This window comes from Megascapheus bottae, chromosome 24 (assembly GCF_031878675.1).
Source record: "Megascapheus bottae isolate mThoBot1 chromosome 24, mThoBot2.hap1, whole genome shotgun sequence".
Lineage (NCBI taxonomy): Eukaryota > Metazoa > Chordata > Mammalia > Rodentia > Geomyidae > Megascapheus > Megascapheus bottae.
In genome coordinates this window covers 24,261,617-24,280,209 of record NC_143532.1, presented here as the reverse complement: position 1 = coordinate 24,280,209, position 18,593 = coordinate 24,261,617, and the positions used below count along the sequence as shown (strand labels likewise).

Sequence of the window (18,593 nt, the reverse complement as noted above, 5' to 3'; positions counted from 1 at the left end):
GTTGTACTTCTCAGTGTTCTCTCAACAATTCAAATTATCTAAAAGAAAGAGGAAAAAAAAAAAAAGAGCTAGGGGAAAAATGTCCCCAAAGTGTATGATTCTAGCTAAAAAAAAAAAAAAATTATGTGTGGACTTAGCTGCCTATGCAACAGCTTTTCTTAGTCCAGCGAGGCTGGCTCATGACTGACACTGTCAGTGGGGACAGGAGAGGGCCGGGGCGCAGAGGGACAAGCGTGGGGCGCGGGACACTGGGGCACGGGGTGGGGGTGGGGGGACGCTGGCTGGAGAGATCGCATTCACCTTCTCGAAGCCAATATAAATCAATTCCTCTTCTGTTGGGCCGATCCGGGCAGCGGTTAGCTGTCCCACACAGGAGCAGGAGCAGGAGCCGGACTCGCGGGGCTTCAGGCGCTTGTCGGGTTGGGTAGGCAGGGGAAGGAGGGGAGGGGGCGGTGGTGATGGGCCGGTAGATCAGGGCTGGATAAAAACGGGCTGGGGGTGGGGGGCAGTGGAAGGAGAGGCCGAGACGACCACTTTTCCGTGGTCTCGGAAAATCGTTTAAACGGAAAGCTACTTTTAAAACTCATTTTCAGAAAAAAGCTGGAAAGGAGAGGGAGAGGAAAGCTTCCCTCCCTCCCTCCCTCCGGCTTCCTTCCCCTCCACCCCCCACCCAGCACTACGCAGGGACTGGTGATGCGGGGTGCGCGCCCCTCCTCCGCGCACCCGGCATCTCCAGTCCCTCGCGAGCGATCGCTGTCCGGGTGGCCGCGGCTTGAGGTCCTTCCCCACGGGTGTTGCCAGGCTTCATCCCCTGGGGCGAAGGGACCGCCTCCAGGAGGAACGTGGGCCTCTGAGTGCCTTGCCCCAGAGCCCTTCATCTCTGCGTCCAGCCTTACAAAGAGGACGTGGACTTCCTGCAGTGACATGCTTATGACCCATGAGCCCTGAGTGTCTAATTCCAGCCTCCTTTCCTGGGACAGAAAAAAAAAAAAAGTCACTTCTGGGTCCTCAGGACCCTGCTGAAGAGCTGAACTGGTCCTGGAGAAGCGCCCATCAGGATGAATGTCTGTCCGAAGGCGCAGACACCCCACCCTAGGCCTCTCCTGGTACCACTTTTCATTCTTCCCAGCCAAACCTCCAGAGGGATTGGGGGCTCCGGCTTTGGGACCGTCCGTGGTGGCTTCAGATGTCTTTTCAGGCCGAATTCTCTGACCCATGCCATTGACGTCTAAATGACAGGGGCCTGAGTGGCTGAGCAGAGACACAAGGCCAGAAGGACACCCTGGACACCAGGACGCCCAATTCCCCTAGGATACCCTAAAGCCCTCTCCTGTGGCTCACCTAGAAATTCAGCAGCGGACACATACTTCCCTGGAAGATAAGGCTCAGAAAGAATCAAAACTGAATTTTGAGGACAAACTATTCCAGTTGATTCTATAGATTCTAGGCCTTTTCTTTTAGCATAGGCCTAGGCTTTTAAATGCCTAAAAGACTAATTAAATAGAGAACATGTTGACCTCACTGGTTTGAGGGCCAGTTTCTGAGTCAGATTATATAACTCTGCTGCATGGAGAATTCTTCAGCACTACAGCTCTCAGCGGCCTGGAAAAACACACACACACACACACACACACACACACACACACGCACATGCACAAAACACCCTTCCACTTGAGCAAATGCAATGAAACCAAAATAGTTAAAACTGAAATCAAAGTCCAAACATCCTGCTTGAGGAAACTTACCTGTCAGGGTGAGATCGACAGGGACAAGTTTCCATTTTCGTTGTTTTCTTAAGGGGTAGGGGAGGGTAGAAGAGTGAAGATGGAAATAGATTCCTAAATAATAAATACTGGGGAAAATATTTAGAGTTTCTCAATTTCAAAGTCAAAGGGAAAGCCAAGCTCCTCCCTGTAACCTCTGTTTCTGTGACCATTTCTTATTTAGAAAGATACTCATATTACAAAACTTATTGGTACCCAGAGAAATGCTAAAAAGTACATTTAGGGGCCTGACAGAATAGGAATATTCTACAAACACAGACACAGTATGTTGTTTTATCTGTTGCAAAAAAAATGTATTTGATTACTTGAGTAAAATTACAGTATCTCTGTTGTTAGTAAGTATTAAATGTTAAAGAAATCGGACCCCCTTCCTTTCAACTTTCCAAGAAAGTGCAATGTAACAAGTCCAATCTTTTTCTCCCATACCTAATACAAAATAAACAAACACTATACCTGCTCTCTCGATCAAGAAGAACATTTGCTCTTGTAAGGAACATATGTACATTTTAATGAAAGTGATATTTCTTATTGTATATACAAGAGCATCTACATTTTCTCCACGGAAGGTTGTTCAAGATGCTATATTTAGCAGCATTGTGAAATTCCAGCACACATTTTCTATTGTGAACATACCTACAAGGCAAAATGTTACGTCTCAGGTTCAACTACCAAAACAACACTTGTTTTTTTTTTCTTTTTTCTTTCTTTTCTCTAAAGAATTCTGCGTGCTTATTACTGTACAGAAACTTATTAACATCGAGGACAACTCAAGTAAAAAGCACAATACAAAGAGCAGTTCCAAACGGAAATGGTTAAATCTACGAAACAACAACAACAAAAATACAGGTTGAAGTTTAGAATAAAAATGGGAAAAATAATAAAACAAAACAACAAAAAAAGCAACCCAACAAAAACACAACTAAAACCCATCCCCACCCCAAACCGTTCAGAGAACCACACTGTTCAGTCTGTACTTTCAGTCCTTTCCTTGAATCTGTTTTGAAAGATTAGACAATGTGTTTGCTGATAAAAGTTTCCAGCAGGATCAAAGTGTACATTTATATACAGACTTTATTAGAGACCTAATGCATCACGGAGGCATTGCATCAACACCAGATTCATATTAAACTGGATATAGAAAATAAGTTAATGCCAGATTAAGACCGCTTAGCAGGGCAACTTGCAATTGCCATAAATGTTACAGCAAGTTTACAGCACTCTAGTCAATTAGTATTTAGTATTTAGTCCAAAATACAGAAGACCAAAGTTAATGCCTGCATTCTGTTTGCAAAGCAAGGTTATATCACTAATAAATAAGCTTTCTTAGAACTCTAGAAGTTGAACAACGTACAAAAGAATGTCTTCATAATGTTGCAGTTCATAGACCAGGGGGACCAGAAGGTAGGAAAGGGACGGGGCAGGGACAGAGGAGGCAACCATAGGTCACATTCTGAGCAGGAATGGCATGTCTCTAGGGTGTTGCTTCTTTTAACTAGTCACGATCTCTTTGCTGTCTTCTACAAAGCGAGTGAATCGGAAGTTGGTTCCATTCTCACTGCTTGTCATTTTCTCCAGACCGGCCAGAGGAGCACTGGGCTCGGAGTTCTGGAGCTTCTCCAGGTTTCCCGTCAGCCCACTAATAGGTGAGCTGCTCCCGCTGCCCAGGCTTCCAGGAATTGGAGGAATGCCACCATTCTGAATGACAGAGATCTCGTTGGCTTTCATGGCCAGCCCGTTGGACAGTGCTGCCGTGTACTGATTCCAGAAACTGGAAGGATCTCCACTTCCTGACCTCACCGCCAAATCCTTCTGGAACATTTCTGGGAACTTGACAGGATTGCCTCCTAGAAATGACATGGGGCCATCCACAGAGAGCCGGCGACCCCGGCGTGCGGGGGTGCTGTTCCACATGTGAGTGCCCATGTGGACCTGAGAGAGAAAGATTGCACAGAGGGGAGAAAGAGAGAGAGAGAGGGGAGGGGGGAGAGGCAGAAACAAAACAAAACAAAACAGAAGAGCTGCTTAATAGTTGAATCTGTCTCAACTCATATCCCAACAACCCAGCAAAGTAAGTGGCTTATGTGTCTATTCTTATTATGCACCCGTCACTGGAAAGGTAACGGCAACCATCCACTCCGGGAGGCACAAGCAATAACGTGTTCCTTCTCTGCAGCCTTGGCCGCTTTTCCTCTTCCTGGGTAAAGATACCTTACTCTTTTTTTTTTTTTTTTTATTACCCGTAGTTAGCTTATAATGGTCTGGAGCAAGCCAGGCAGTCGCAGATAGCTCCTTTGTGGGGTTAAAATTGTTATGTCCACTCTCATTGTCATGGCAAGTATTGTATCTGACACCCTTTACCCTATAAATGTCCTTTTCAGATGGGAAGAAAACACCCCTCGCTGACTGCCCACTGGAGGACCCATGCACACACAGAGAAAAAGCCAGAAAGTAATTATTCATCTCACATTACTGGTGGCAATCTCCAGAGAAATACTCTGTCAACAGAAAAATGTACAGAGTCAGAGCACTCAACTGTTGCTCTAGAACATAAGCATATTTGCTTTGTTCCCAGCACATATCAGTAGGAAATGTTGTATAATCAATTATCATAAGACCCATTAGCAGAGGCAGTGATGTTACTGTTTCTAGAAAAACAAACCTTGCTGGACTGCATAGTTATGAAAAATAGCTGCATATGCCAAGGCGAAGCGTAATTATTAAGTGATACGGGCAGCACGCAGGCCACACGGAGGTCTTTAATCAATACCCTGTGGCTAGGCCCTGCTGTCTGATTTGGTAGGTAAAGCAATTCATTTGGTGTACTTAGTGAGACGAGGTGGGGGGGAGGGGCGCTGCTTGGCTGAGCCACCAAATTATTCAAGGTGCAGTGACATGCTTTGAGCTACAGGGTGCCCTCACTCTGCTGTGATCTTGACCCTAGAGACTCTCCTCACTTTCTCTTCGATCATCCACCTGCAACAGGATTGCTTCCTGGAACCCCTTTCCCTGACTGTCTCTTCCAAGGACTTCAGGAACTTGCACTATAGTTGATCAAGGGCAAGCACAAAGGCTGATGGGAGGGAGGGGGGAGGGGAAGACGGAGGGGTGCAGGCAGGGTGGATACCTTAAGATTGCCTTTTGTAGTGAACGCTCTTCCACAAATAGTGCAAGCAAAGGGCTTCTCTCCAGTGTGCGTTCTCTCGTGGATCTGCAGGGCACTCGATGACGAGAACGTCTTGCCACATGTGTTACAATAGTGTTGTTTGGGAGTTCTTCGGGGCAGAGCTGGAAGGAGAACTGGGGACGTGGCAGAGGATGACAGAGGCCCTGAAGGGACGTGACTAGTGGGGGTGTCCTTACTGTCCTGAGGAGAAACATGCACAAAGCCGTTGACCTCTGTCTTGATGAGAGATGACAAGGAGTTGGCGGGAATCACCGCAGAGTTCTGATTGGGGCCAAGGTTGGAACTGGGCTCAAAGAGCTGGGATGGTAGATCTCGCATCTGATGTGTCAACATGTGCTGCTTCAAATTACCCTTGGTGGAAAAGCCACGATTGCAAACTGTGCAAATAAACGGTCTCTCTTTGGTATGACTTCGATAGTGAATGTCTAAGGCACTCTGACAAGCAAAGGTTTTGCCACAAATGTCACAAGCAGTGTTTTTAAATTTACCCCGGTCTCTGAAAGGGAAGAGGATTCCCAAAGAATCTTCTTTGATGATTTTCTCTGCATGACTGGATGTCAAATCCAAAGCGCCCCCGTTCACAGGGGTGGGAGACAAACCATTGGCAAACTCGCTCGGTCCTGCTCTGGCTGGCTTCTCCTCAGTGCCGGGGGACTTGTGGAACTCCTGGGTACTGTTGGACGGGGACAGAGCCTGCATAGAAGAGGTAGACTCTGAGATGGCTGGACTGCCAGCACTTTGGCTCTCCATATCACCACCCACTGAGGACGAATCGTTGGTCAGCACATCCCCCTCGACGGATCCATTCTCCACTGACTTTAGGCTGGCTTGCAGTTGCTCGGCCAGGCCGGCATTGATCATTTTCATCTGATTTTCCAGAGCAGCAATGCTTGACATCTCCAGGGGCAAAGGCGAAGAAGACAAGCTGTCTTGGGAGGCATCTGCCGACTTGGGTGTATCTGGGATGCTACCCTCAGGACAGTCTTCCATGTTTTCATCCGAGAAGTTGTCCAGGTCATCAAAATTCTTCTCTTCGAAGGAGCCTGTGTCGGACTCCATGGACTCTGGGTAGCTGTCGGGGACAGGGGTGTTGGGTATCTGGCCTCCCATGTGCATACGGATGTGCTGCTGAAGGACCACGGCGTTGGTGAACTTCTTCTGGCAGATGGGGCAGGAGTGCTGGACTCTGAGCGGGGGCATGGCCCGGTGGACACTGTAGTGGGTCTTCAGGTTCCCTTTTGTGGTAAAAGCCCGGCCGCAAATCTTACACTTGAAGGGCCTCTCCCCGGTGTGTGTCCGGTAGTGCATTTTCAAGGCGCTCTGACAGCTCAGAACCCGGTGGCAGATGATGCACTCGTTGGGGTCAGTGGCCTTCTTGTCAATGTTTTCGACCAGCTGTTGCAGTTTGGATGTCTCAGATGCCTGGGCAGAATCTAAAAGTCCCCCAAAAGGAAACTTGGCCTTGAACTGCTCAGACATGAGTGGCAACAGGGGGTTGGTGAAGGTAGTGGTCCCTCCTGGGCCGCAGTCAGCCGCTGGGGAGCTCAGGGTGTTACTGTTTGCTGTGGGGATAGAGCTGGTGGCTGGGCCACCCTCTTCACTTTTGCCACCAGAAGGTGGCAGAGTGGACCCCTCAGCGTCCTCTGGAAGCCCACCCATGTTTCTTGTGGCCAGATCAGGGATCCCAGAGTCACTTTTGACGGAGCCTGGGGGGCTGGCGGCAGAATGGCTGATGGGGATGGGGGCTGGCTCTTCCGTCTTAATGAAGGCTGTGAGGCTGGGGAGAGTGGGGGGCAACGGCAGGCCAACGGAAGTGGTGAGAGTGGGCAGGACAGGCTTGGTGTCTAGCCAGCTGGTGACTGGCTTCTCTGGAGGGATGGACATGCCATAGGGGATGCCAGTGCTTGTGGGGATATTGTCCAAGTGCTCAGGCACGGGGTACGGGTTCATCTGGATGTGGGGGTACTTCTCTTTGTGGCGCTGAAAGTGGACTTTGAGGTTGCCCTTGGTGGAGAACCTGTTGCCACAGATGTTGCACTTGAACGGCCTCTCTCCGGTGTGGGAACGCAAGTGGATCTGCAAGGCACTGTCGCTCCCAAAGACCTTCGCGCAGAACCTGCACTTGTGTTTGAAGAACGCCTCATCCGATGCACTTTTCGCCTCGAAGGCAGTGACATTTGGTGGCTTGCTTTTTCTTTGCTGGGCCAAGGCAGACAGGGAGTTTAAATCCTCTGCAGTTGTTCCAATGTTGGGCAAAGGGCTAGGGAAAACCACGTTAGCAGGGGTCGGCTGAGGTAGAAGTGGATTAGATGCAGGACTTAATAAACTGCTTATTGCAAACGCTGGTGAGGATGACGCTAAGACTGCTGGGGAGCTGACGTGGGAGGCCCCAGCAGTGGAAGCCACTTTCTCCGAGGACGGGGTGGTGACTGTCGCCGCCAATATGTTTATACTGGGAGAAGTGCCATTGTTGGATGGAGGGATGGTGTGGCCGGAGCTGCTCTGAGGTAGCTGGATTGGGGGTAGCTGTTTCACACCGCTAATGCTGGCAGATTGGCTAGCAAGGCTCTGTGCTAATCCAGCTGCTGCCGCCAGCTGCTGAGATAAATGGGAACTTAGCGTGGACAAGGGGTTGGCAGATGTTCGTAAAGGACCTTGGGAAGGGCTGGAAGAGGTGGGTGAGTCTGCATTCTGAGAAGCCAACAACAGTATTTGGTGACGAATCTGTTCGATCAGCTGCAGCTGGTGAATCTGCTGCTGTTGTAGAGCTAGCAGCTGTTCCATGAGGGCTGGCACAGCCCGCTGGCCTCCAGAGCCCCCGCCACTGCTGCCGCCGCTGCCACACCTCGCTTCCTGGGAGAACTGGGCCACGGCCACCTTGGTGCTCTGGAGGTTTTCAATGATGACGTTGCTGTTGATCACAGAGAAGTTGCCCAGTGTCGTCAGGTCCCCGAGCTGAGGTAGAGAGGTTGTGATGGCTGAGGTACCTGTGGAGGAGCCGCTGTGGCAGCTTGGGGGGTTGGTGGTGGCGGTGACGCTGTTCAATGTGCTGTTGTCGCTGCTGGGGGCAAGTGGGGCCTCCACTTCCATGGACTCTTCCCCGTCAAGTCCCTTGTGTTCTGGAAGATCACTGCAATCTACTTGATCGGTTTTCTTCATGGGGTCTTCCATGTGTTCCTCAGGATTCTCGGGAGGGGGACTGGGAGAGAAGGTTTTGGGTGGGGTGGTTGGATTTTCATTGACGATCAGAACTAATTGGTTTTTAGTGCAATTCTTCTTGTGCAGCAGAAGATCAGATAATTCAAAGAACTCAGCACAGCACCGGCCACAGACGTGGGCATCTTTGCTCTTTGTGGGGCGACTTGGTTGACCCTTTTCTGTGTCTCCTACAAACATCAAAAGTCTCAGGGTTAAAAAATGGGAACCAGGACATCCTGTCTTCTATGTCTAAATAAACAAATAACTGAATGGTCAAGTAAGTGCTTTTTTAGCTTCAAAATTCAAAAAACTGTAGCTTCTGCAAACCAATCAATACAACCCAGAACTGCCCAGAATGAATTTTTAAGGATGTAGAAGAATTCCTATCCATCTGGTACCTCAGCTAGTCATGGACCTCAGATAATTCATCAAAACATACAAGGCTATGAATGGAAGACCTGGGTACATCATACAATTCCATAGCAAACCATTGATTTCCAATATTTTATACACCTGATTGTCTACTCGTCCAGAAAAGGGTCCGGCGGCCATTCTGAGGGCTTATTAGGCTCTTGAGTTTCTGTCAACCTTATTCATTTTCAAGGGATTCAAAGATATCTGTGACAGTTTGTTCTGTCACTAACCTAATTTGTAGTCATTCAGGTTCCAATCAGTTGTTGACAGGGGGGAGGGGGATGCATATCACCTCAAGCTGAGGACTGACAACTTGAAAATCACCTCCAGCCCCCACCTCCAACCTGAGCTCCTCAAGCCCAGGTTGAGCTGTGACAAACACACTTTAGTCACATCAGAAACAAATCCTCCAGCTTCTCAAGACTCCCTCGATTACCAAAGGCCAAGCACCACACACAAAATGCAGAGAAACACAATGCATATAATCAGTGAATGGCTTGCCTGGTACCTACATATCACCCATGCATTGCATGGTTGTGTGATTTATTTGTAAAGTATACCCAAAGAATGCAATCGTGGCTATCAGCAGCACTAATCATTCAGTGTGTGCCACTAGACTCCAAGTCACTCTCTTTCTTATCTGCAAGAACTGCCTCTCCAAATGTACATTTCTGATGAAACAGTAAAGTCAGGGGGAAGCACTTAGGATAGGAGTTTGGATCTGCCTTGCAATTCTCCTGACCTGAATGCCTTTAAAAACAGTTTGCTCTTAACTGTTATTAATTGTTTAGCAGATTGTCCTGCACACACACACACACACACACACACACACACACACGCGCGCGCACGCACACACACATATAACCCTTTATTTTCTGTTTGTTTCCATTGGTTGCTCAGATGTCTTCTCACTAAGATCCATTTGTTAAATTAAACATCAGAATCTCCAACTCCGAGCTAACATTCTATTCAAAGACAGGATGGCGCCCCATTGTTTGCCCAGCATGGGGAACACCAACTTCTGTTGTACAAATGGTGTGTGGTCATCTCCGAAGGCTGTAGGAAAAAAACTGTTTAATTCAAGGATTACCTCCCTGCATGCTTTTCTGCAGTTCTGAATCAGATAATAGGTAGTTTCCATGACTTCCAAACTGAATCTCCCAGAAAACATTGGGGGGGGGGGAGTTTGGGGGGGGGAAGGTGGGGAAGGGAGAGAGTCATTGCAGATATGAATACATGCAAAGTTGAAATTTTTTTTAAATTTTATTTTCCAGTATATTTTGTGTCTGGTTAAAAAGAGCCAGCCATTTTTGTTGTTGGTTTTTGGGGGGTATGAATCATGTAAAAAAAAACAACTTTGAGTAGTTATACATTTCAGAAAATATAACACTTAAATATTAAATTGTGAGAATTCCTTAACTCTGCCTGGAGTGATGGCAGAGTTGATTATCATCCATGGTGATGTGTACCAAATAAATGTATGCACAGTTTACTCTCTGGGAGTGTTACTTTGGAAGCTAAGTTAGACTTAATAAGCTAGCTTTCCTAATACCCATCTTTTAATCTCTATAAGGTTATAGTACAAAATAGATGCACCATACAAACAAATCATCACTGCAGCACAAAATACCAATAATGACCTAGTTTTAATGTAATGTTTAATCATCCTGATTGGCATCAGATTCCTATGCACATTGAAGGTATTACTTTACTCGCCTTCTGTCTCTTCCCTGCTGTCTTTAAAATACCATAAACAAAATATTAAATGAAATTTGTGAAAAGTTACGCTGCCTAACTCAGGACAAAAATAATGTGACAAAAATTCCGTTGAAAGCTCCTTATTTTGACAACCAATTTCAAATGATGCATCCATTTCAGATGCTTATTTTAAACTGGGAAACGCAATTCCTAATATATTCAACAGAAATGTGATTTCTTTCTCTTTGCACATTTCCATATGTAATGGTTATGTTTCTATCTACTTTTACAGCCAATTATGATGGAACAAAAGCTATTCTGTTTGTTCACACATTTTCAACAAAATGCATTAAAACTATTATGTCAGCATGTTCTATTAAGCTCTCCATTCAGTGGGAAATACTTTTCAACCAGCTCACATTTATCAAAACATAAAGCCACTTTAAAACACAGTTTTGCTTGGTCAGCTGGGCTTAGACAAATAATGACAGATTCAGAACTAAATAACTAGCAAGGGAAATCAGAAAACTGACTTTCAATGGTACACATTACAATGTCGTTGCTTCAAATATTTATCACATCTGTGCTCAGGACTAAAGGACACTTTAATTCTCTGGAACTTGCATACATCTGATATTCTTATAATATATAGGGGAAAATAAATAGAATGAAGGTTACTTTCCAGGATTTAACTGATTGTGACTTTCCGGAGCTCAAATTGTATATTGGTGACACTTCAAGACTCACTGGAGAATTTTCAAGTTATCCAACTTGAATGTTTTTATATTTAGGATTATGCTAACTAGATGGAAAATATAGGTGCTTAAAAATAAATGCTTGCTTCTGAAGAGAGGCTGTGCTAAAAGTTACCCATATTTTAGCTCAAGATTCTCAAAACATTTTATTTTAATAAGCTGACATTTGATCTCACTGTAGAGTCACCTAATTTAATTTCCTGATATTTATGAACACTCCACTTCTACCCTAAACCATTAACTCCCCTATCTATTTTGATTCATTTCAAAAGCAGGTGTTGCTACACTGTAACAATTCCTAACTTAATGTCTCTCCCTATTCTGACCACAATTCTAATGCAATCGTCTCAAAAGAAAGAGCACAAAACATGAAGACTTGTATGACTCTTTAACCACCAAAAGGAATATTTTAAGTTGAAGTAAGACACACACACAAACACAAAACACACACAGAGGAACATGTTTCAATCCATTTTTCCAACCTGCCTTCTGCTACTTTGTATCTCTCTCCATGATCAGTTAAACAGGATTGCAACTGGTGACCTTATTATAGAAAATATAGTTGCCTTGATCCTGGCATTATGGTGGAAAGAACATTCCAGTCCCTTTTCTATAGATTTTTGCATACAAATTAATTGTGATTCAAGTCTGGAGCTTTAAAGGAACACTGCTTTTTTTTAAGTAAGGTGGAATTTTCTAAGACCTGTTTGTGGAGGAAGAAAATTATCCTCTGCTGCCACCGAGTTTATACGAAAACCCAAGATGTTTTCGTTTTTGTACTACTTAGGCACTTGATACACAACTCAGATCCCTCAGTTTTTTTTTATCCTCTTGAACCCAGTATTTCAGAGTCGGAAGGAGAAAGTTGAAGTGTTTCAGCCTATCTGTCTATTGAGAAAATTAAAATAAAAACTATGTCCCACACAGAAAGGTTTAGCCAGCCTGGAAAGGCAGAAAGAAAGAAAGAAAAAAAAAACCACCACCACCAAACCACCCAACTCTACCAGATTTAGTTTTCCTTTGTGGCTCTTTGGAGAAAGTCGCCTCCATATTTCCCCATTCCAGTGAGTGCATTCTCATTTTAAAACCCAACTTTTCACTACGGTGGGTTTAAGGCCCAACTAAAATTTTAATGGGAGGTTCCTTTCCTCTCCTGACCTGTTTGGAAAGGCTATCACAAACATTTGATTGATTGATCATTTATCTTTTCGGTTTTGTTTGCAGACCTCAGTCTAAAACGTTCAATTTAAGATTCCAAAGAGGTTTGTGAACAGTTCTTGCACATAGGCTGGGCAAAAAGAATTTTTTTTTTTTTGGTAATGTCAAAGTTTCTCTCCCAAGTAACCAAATGACAAATTGGCCTCTTTTAAATTCACACAGTGTGCTGACTAGATTAGTGTATTCTTGTGTGGAAAAAAAATAACAATTCCGACAAGACATTCCTTTAAAGTCATGATCTGAGCCCACCTCATGCACACAATACATGAATGGGGGAAATATCTTCCCCACGATGAATCAAACTGAACACTAGATGGGGTTCCAGTTGCAAGGGTTTGTTGAAAAACTTCTTTGTGGCTTTCTTATTCCACTGACGCGGAAAAGAGAGACTCCTTAAGGCGAGATCTAAACGCTGACTACGTAAACATTGGCAAAAGCACAAGAAACTAAATCCCTGTTGTTTGAGGGTGAAGCTGAGCTCCGGGAACTACCTGTCAATCTTCCCCTTTGGGGGTCTGGCATCTGAGGGTGACAGGGGAGTAAGGTTAGGAAAAGAAGCCAAGCTGATAAGGCGAAACTAAAATAAACTACTAACTTCCTGCTAAGTGACTAGCAAGGCTCAATTTGGGGGTCACCGGGAAGATACTGCAGGACATATTATGATCTGGACCTTCTCACCTTTGCATGGGAGGAGGCTAGCAAAAGTTAAAACAGCTGGACACATGGATGTTTTCTAAAGCCTGGTACACAAACTCCCCCCCCCCCGGGGAGGGGGAGGGGTGGCATTTCTTAGGTGAACTCATTTAAGAGCATTTGGGAATCAAGGCAAGGGGCTGTGTCTTAGAAAAAACTTACTTAAGCTGCAGAAAGAATTTGTTCTGGTTATTTCACAGACCTTGGCTTTTCAACAATTTCAAACCTGTAACCAGTCTCCCTATTTCTTCCCCTGATTCTGGTGAAGACTGTCAGAAGAAAAAAAGTGGGTTTCTGTCTTCGAAAGGACTTTGTTAGTAAAGTCAACTCAAGGCCTCCGAAAGCAGAAAAAGAAATACAAACAATCTACCCCTCCCCAAAAGAATAATCTCTAATTTGAAACCTGTGCCTATGAAGCACGGGAGAAACTTGAGGTGAAATAAACTTCCAAACATTGAGTATCACAAAGTCAAAGTCACTCCACGCACACTTATCTGATGCCTAGAATTTGCTTGTTTGTATTCTTAAAAACAACAACAAAAAAAACATTTAAGGACATATTTGCAACCCGAAGCCATTCTCAAAACAAAACAAAAAAATAAAACAACCCTCCCCCCAAATCCCAGTATTTTCTCATCCAGAATCTTCCATTATGTCAAACTTAAAATAGACCTGATTAAACATGAATTCTTTCCAAATGCCTTATCTTGCAGGTGTCTCAAAAAAAGCAATTAATTATAGTTCTCTCTAACCTTTTGGGCCCAGAAATCAATGTGTTGCCATTAAGCTGCTTGCAATGAGTAAATTACTTTAGTAAATAATAGAATTTCATTATTAATATGAATACAAGGGTTTTTCTAAAAAAAAAAAGATAGGCCATAAAATCAGTTTTATCTGGTTTGTTTTAATTCTCATAGTATAATCCTTTTCTTTGAAAAAGCTAGGCATCAAAATACTTAAGAGAACCAGAATAGACTCTCCATGTAGTTTCAAGAATCTTAAAAATACCACCAAAAAAATGAAAAGCCTCCCCCCACCCCAAAATCTAAAGTCGGAAAGAATCTACATAGAAAAAACATTAGATTCTCACATATGTATTTTCCCCCCCTAAGAATTAGCTGTCTTGGTAACGGGTTTTCCCAGAGATGGTGATCTTTCTACAAGTAATTCTGGACTTGTTGAATACCATTCAAGAGACAAGCCATATGCATCATAATTTTCATTTCATCAGAAATTGAGAAACTGTCAAGCTTATTTTCTAGTATCACTAGCACCACAATGGCTCCATGGTGAAATAAAATAGCAACAACATAAGATCAAGCAAATAATCTTGTTTTCTTGAACTTGTTTCCTTTTAGCTGTCTGTGTGGCTATTTAGCTGAGCTGGGGCTTTCTTTGTAAGTGCATTCACACCGAAATCCACATAAACAGGTCACACAATCTAGCGGGGAATCCTCCTTGCTCTAGAACTTACTGTAACTGGGTCCACAAACTTTTCTAGGTTCTGCATTGGGGTGAAGTCATAACATTGGAGGGACAGAAAATCATCCAGTTCATTTACTTCGGTAGCTTGTGCACTATTTCATTTGCCATGTTGCAAGACAGACGAAAAAGTAAGCTCAGCATTTGAATTGGGGGTCGTCTTCTAAAAATTTAACAATGGGTAGGTGGAAAATGTGCCGAAACCAACAACTTCTGTGTGTGGAGACAAATGGACTCTAGCTGAGTGCACAGCAGAGAAGGTGACTCTAGTGAGAAAGTAGCCTGGGACTAGGTCAGGGATTTTCAAGTCCATTTACCTCACAACCATTCCCAAAGAAAAAGAACGCGGTATGGCAGGCCCTCCTGTAGGCACTTCAGGTGATGGGTGGGAGTATTTGAGTGCGAATATTACAACACAGTAAATCCTGTGACCCTATGCCAAAATTTACCTTCTAGGCAACTTCTCCCCAACTTATTGTTCAGCCATGTAAAAACACTCATAACCTAAAACCATTACTACTTGAAGAAAAAGGGGAGGGGAGGGGGGGAAGGGAGGCCGGGAAAGAGGCTGGAAAGGGGGGGGGGGAAGAGTGTTCCTAGGTCGCCCCTCATACTTTACTACTTCTCAGACAATGGACTAGTTTTTAGGAAGAAGAAAGAAGGAACAAAAAGAAAGAAATTTAAAAAGAAGATGGAAAGAAAAGAAATCTGATTCAGCTACTTAATTAACTTACCTCAAAGCTCAAATAAACTAAAAAAAAATAGAACTAATAAATAATAATGGCAAGAGGTAGTGAACTCCTTTTATGCTATGGCTTTATGAGAAACCTTAACTATTAAAAATTCCACGTCCAGAAGACCAAGGCAAAGAACTAGCAAGCAACCATTTCTTCCCAAGTGCGAGTTGTGTGTGTGTGTGTGTGTAAAATGTAAAAAAAAAATTTACAAAATATTCAGAAACATTCTCTATAGTTGTTTTTTTCTTCTTCGTCAACACATTTTCAACTTTAACAAGGTCTAGCTAGAAACTTTAGGAAAAGATTGGTGTGGAACCGAGAAGTTTAAAGCAATCCCAGCTGAGAAAAACACGTCAAAGAGGTGGCTGGGGCCTGGATTAATTGCACCTCGGTTTACCCGGTGTGTCGGGGTTATTTGGGGGCTGGAAAGTCGGGTTCCAGGGGTTCTTTTTTTTTTTTTTTTTTTTTTTGCGGGCTGAATAAAGCAGAGGCTCTGAGAAAGACTTCAAGCTTGAGGAAGTACTGGGCGAGATACTGTAAACCGTTTCTTAATCGCAATCAAGTCTCCCCCCGCTCCCACCGGCGTTTTTCAGGGATCCCACGAGCGGTCACCCCCTTTCTCCACAGCTAGGGTGAAGTGAGTCCCTTCGCCTGGCTGCAGGTCCCGGGCGAAGCCCTGTTCAGGCCTCTGGGGTCTTGCCCAGGACCAGGGGCCCAGGCGGCCACAGAGCGGAGTGGTCAGAAGTGTCGATCTCAGGGCATGCTTCGGAGCTCTACTGGGGTGCAGGTCCCTCTTACAAAATCCTAAAATGCCTCCCCAGGCGCACGCATCCCGCGGGGCACCAGGCTGCGCGTGGACCCGGCCAGAGCTGCCCTTCGTCCGGGGCAGCCGAAAGGGGAGCGCGCCGCCGGGGTAGAACCGAGCCTGATGTCGCTCCATCGCCTCGAGAGTGAGAGAGCTGGGCCGGGGTGCTCAGAGGCGCCGACAATGGAACACCTTGGGGTCCAGGAGGGACAGGAGGTGGCCTCCGTCCGAATCCCCAGCTCCCCGTCTGTTCTCTGCGCTTCAGGGCCAGAATTCCCCACACAAACTTTGTTCTGAACTTGTCTATTCCCCATAGGACCCCCGAAGTTGTCGCCTCCATTAGAGAATGACTGCTTCTGTTACAGGGGGTGGTCTTGTCCTCTGGCGGGCTACCCCAACCCCGAAAAACTGCCCTAGAGTCTTCTGGCGAGGCTGAAAGTTTGGGGTGCTATGGTGCGCAGAGGGCTCATAGGCAAGCTCCAGATTTGGGGAGGGGGAAGGGGCTTTAAATGACTCTACTGGGGGAAAAAAAAGATACGGGGATAAACTTAGGGGGCCAGAACCCCACACTTTCCCCGCCTCCCTGCCCAATCTCGGGCACACCCGGCAGCTAAGAATATTCCTCTCAGCCGAAGCCCCAGGTTGTCGCGCCTCGACCCGGCTCCCCATCTTCTTACAGCTCTGAACCCCCAAAGATACCCCGCTTCTCCGTGTGACTGGAGCGGGGTTGTGGGAGTGAGGAAGGGGGCGCAGTGAGTGAGCGCCCCACAGGCTCGGAGTTCAATCACCAGCACCAAGTAAACTTCCTTCCCGCTGAAAGCAGGGCTGGGGCGGCGAGGCCCGGACCGCAGAGGCCCAGGCGGCCGAGGCCGGGTCAGGGGGCCCCGAGCGTCGCACGGGGAGCGCGAGGGGCCCCGCGCGGGCCCGCACGCACGATCTCAGCCCAAACCCGCGCCCCGAAAAGCACGGGGGGCCCCGGCGTGCCTTGTACTGGCCTCCCCAGAAAACCTGGGGCCGAGGCGCCAGGCCGGCAAGCACTTCCCTCCTCCCCCCGGGAGGACGCAGCAACTCCGGAAAGATCCTGCCGGGAGACGCGCTTGTTTTCCTCCCCCCGGAACTAGGGGCAAAACCCGGCCGAAGCAAATTGAAAACTGAAAAGAACAAGAATTTCCCAAACCACGCCGATTGGAAAAGACGAGCGGGGACGCCGTGGGCGCGGGGCCCCGCCGCGTGTGCGTGGGTCCGAGTGTGCGTGAGTGCGTGTGTCTGTGTGTCTGTGTCCGCAGCGCGGGCCGGAGCACTCACCATCTCGCCGGGGGAGCGAGGCCACTTCGGGGTCGGATTGGAAATGTTGAGGCTTCGCTTGCTTCCTCCGCGACATGCTGGCTCAAACATCAGCTGGGGCAGAATAAAAAATTACTAAAAAAAAATCTTCTCAAAATTACGGAAATCGAGCGGCGGCGGCGGCGGCGGCTCCCCCCGCCCGCCGGCCCGCCCGCCCCCTCCCCGGCTCCCCGGCCCCGGGCGCAGCGCGCATGTGTCCTGCTATAATTATGATTATCAATAATGCATTGCGATTAATCATAGAGGGGTTCTTTGAAAGGCGATTGGCACCCGGCCAGCGCTATTCAAACCCGCTCGCCTTAATCAATTAGTTCGTGATTTGCTGCAGACCCCTGTCTCTCCGCGCGCTTGCCCAATAAGCCGGCCGCGGGGCTGGCTCTGTGCGCCGCGCCGCCCGACACTGGGTTAACCCTCTTCGCGACCGCCCGGGACTCCGCGGCCCGGCCGCCGGGGGCCTGCCTCCTCGCCACTGCGCGCCCGGCTCCCCGGCCGGCGCCCCCCGCTCCCTCCCCCTCCACCCCTTCACCGGCCCCCCCCACCCCGGGTTGGGCCGATCCGAATTAGCATGCCCTCCCCGGAATTAAGCCGCTGGGTGGGGGGTGGGGCCGGGCGGCGGGGGCTGGGGATCCGCCTGCGAGCGCGCAGCGAACTTCCCAACTCCTGCGCGCGGCGCGCCGGCCCGCGGGGGGTGGGTGTGTGTGTAAGGGGGGGGGAGAGTCCCGTGGCAGGAGGGGGGGTGGCTGGGGGGTAGTGGAGGGCGTCCCGTTTCGTGAGTGTTTCTTCGTTTAAGAGCTACCAGAAAGCAGCCCACCCCCACTCTCATAAAAAAAAAAATAAGCGAGTGGGGAAGAGCCAGCCCCACGCCTGTCCGCCTCCCGCCCGCGGCTGGGCCTCCCTCCCACCCGCCGCCTGGCAGGGCGTTCCTTCGCCCCGAGTTCTCCATCCCCAGGATCGCGGGCTCGCAGGGGCGCGAAGAGGATCCAGGAAAGGTTTGGGAACGTGCTGGGTTTGGTGCTGGGGGGAGGGGCAGCTCTTTCGCCACCCCCTTCCTCCTCCTCTTCCTCCTCTTCCTCCTCCCCCGTGGGCCCGCGATCCTCCAGCCTTTAGCTAGCTCCCCTGTTCCCTTTCTCAACCTCGGACATTCCCAGGACAATTAGGGCTGAAGTTTTCGGGAGAAGCGCCCCGAGCCCGTGGGATAAGGGGGCGGCTCGGCTCCGCCCAGGACCCCTCCCGAACCCCCCCCTCGGCTGCCCCGGTTGGCTGCAGGGCGCGTCACTCCGC

At 47.6% G+C, this 18,593-nt stretch overlaps 1 protein-coding gene across 1 annotated transcript; it reads right to left on the bottom strand.

Annotated features, from left to right (window-relative positions):
* Window positions 1–2,061: 2,061 nt before the first annotated feature.
* On the bottom strand, window positions 2,062–17,795 carry Sall1 (spalt like transcription factor 1). The gene is made up of 3 exons (XM_090357651.1): window positions 17,274–17,795; window positions 4,909–8,354; window positions 2,062–3,713 (listed from the first exon to the last, which is right to left on the bottom strand). The coding sequence occupies exons 1-3, from the start codon at window positions 17,347–17,349 to the stop codon at window positions 3,273–3,275; spliced, it is 3,963 nt and encodes a 1,320-aa protein (XP_090213777.1). The 5' UTR covers window positions 17,350–17,795; the 3' UTR covers window positions 2,062–3,272.
* Between the last annotated feature and the right edge of the window lie 798 nt (window positions 17,796–18,593).

What these genes read in the sequence shown, in the direction of transcription:
- Sall1 (XM_090357651.1), bottom strand. Translation starts at nt 17,349, where the DNA reads ATGTCGCGGAGGAAGCAAGCGAAGCCTCAACATTTCCAATCCGACCCC. An exon ending in CTCGCTCCCCCGGCGAGATG is followed by an intron (nt 8,355 to 17,273) that starts GTGAGTGCTCCG and finishes TGATGTTTGTAG; the next exon opens with GAGACACAGAAAAGGGTCAA. An exon ending in CTACAAAAGGCAATCTTAAG is followed by an intron (nt 3,714 to 4,908) that starts GTATCCACCCTG and finishes TTTCTCTCTCAG; the next exon opens with GTCCACATGGGCACTCACAT.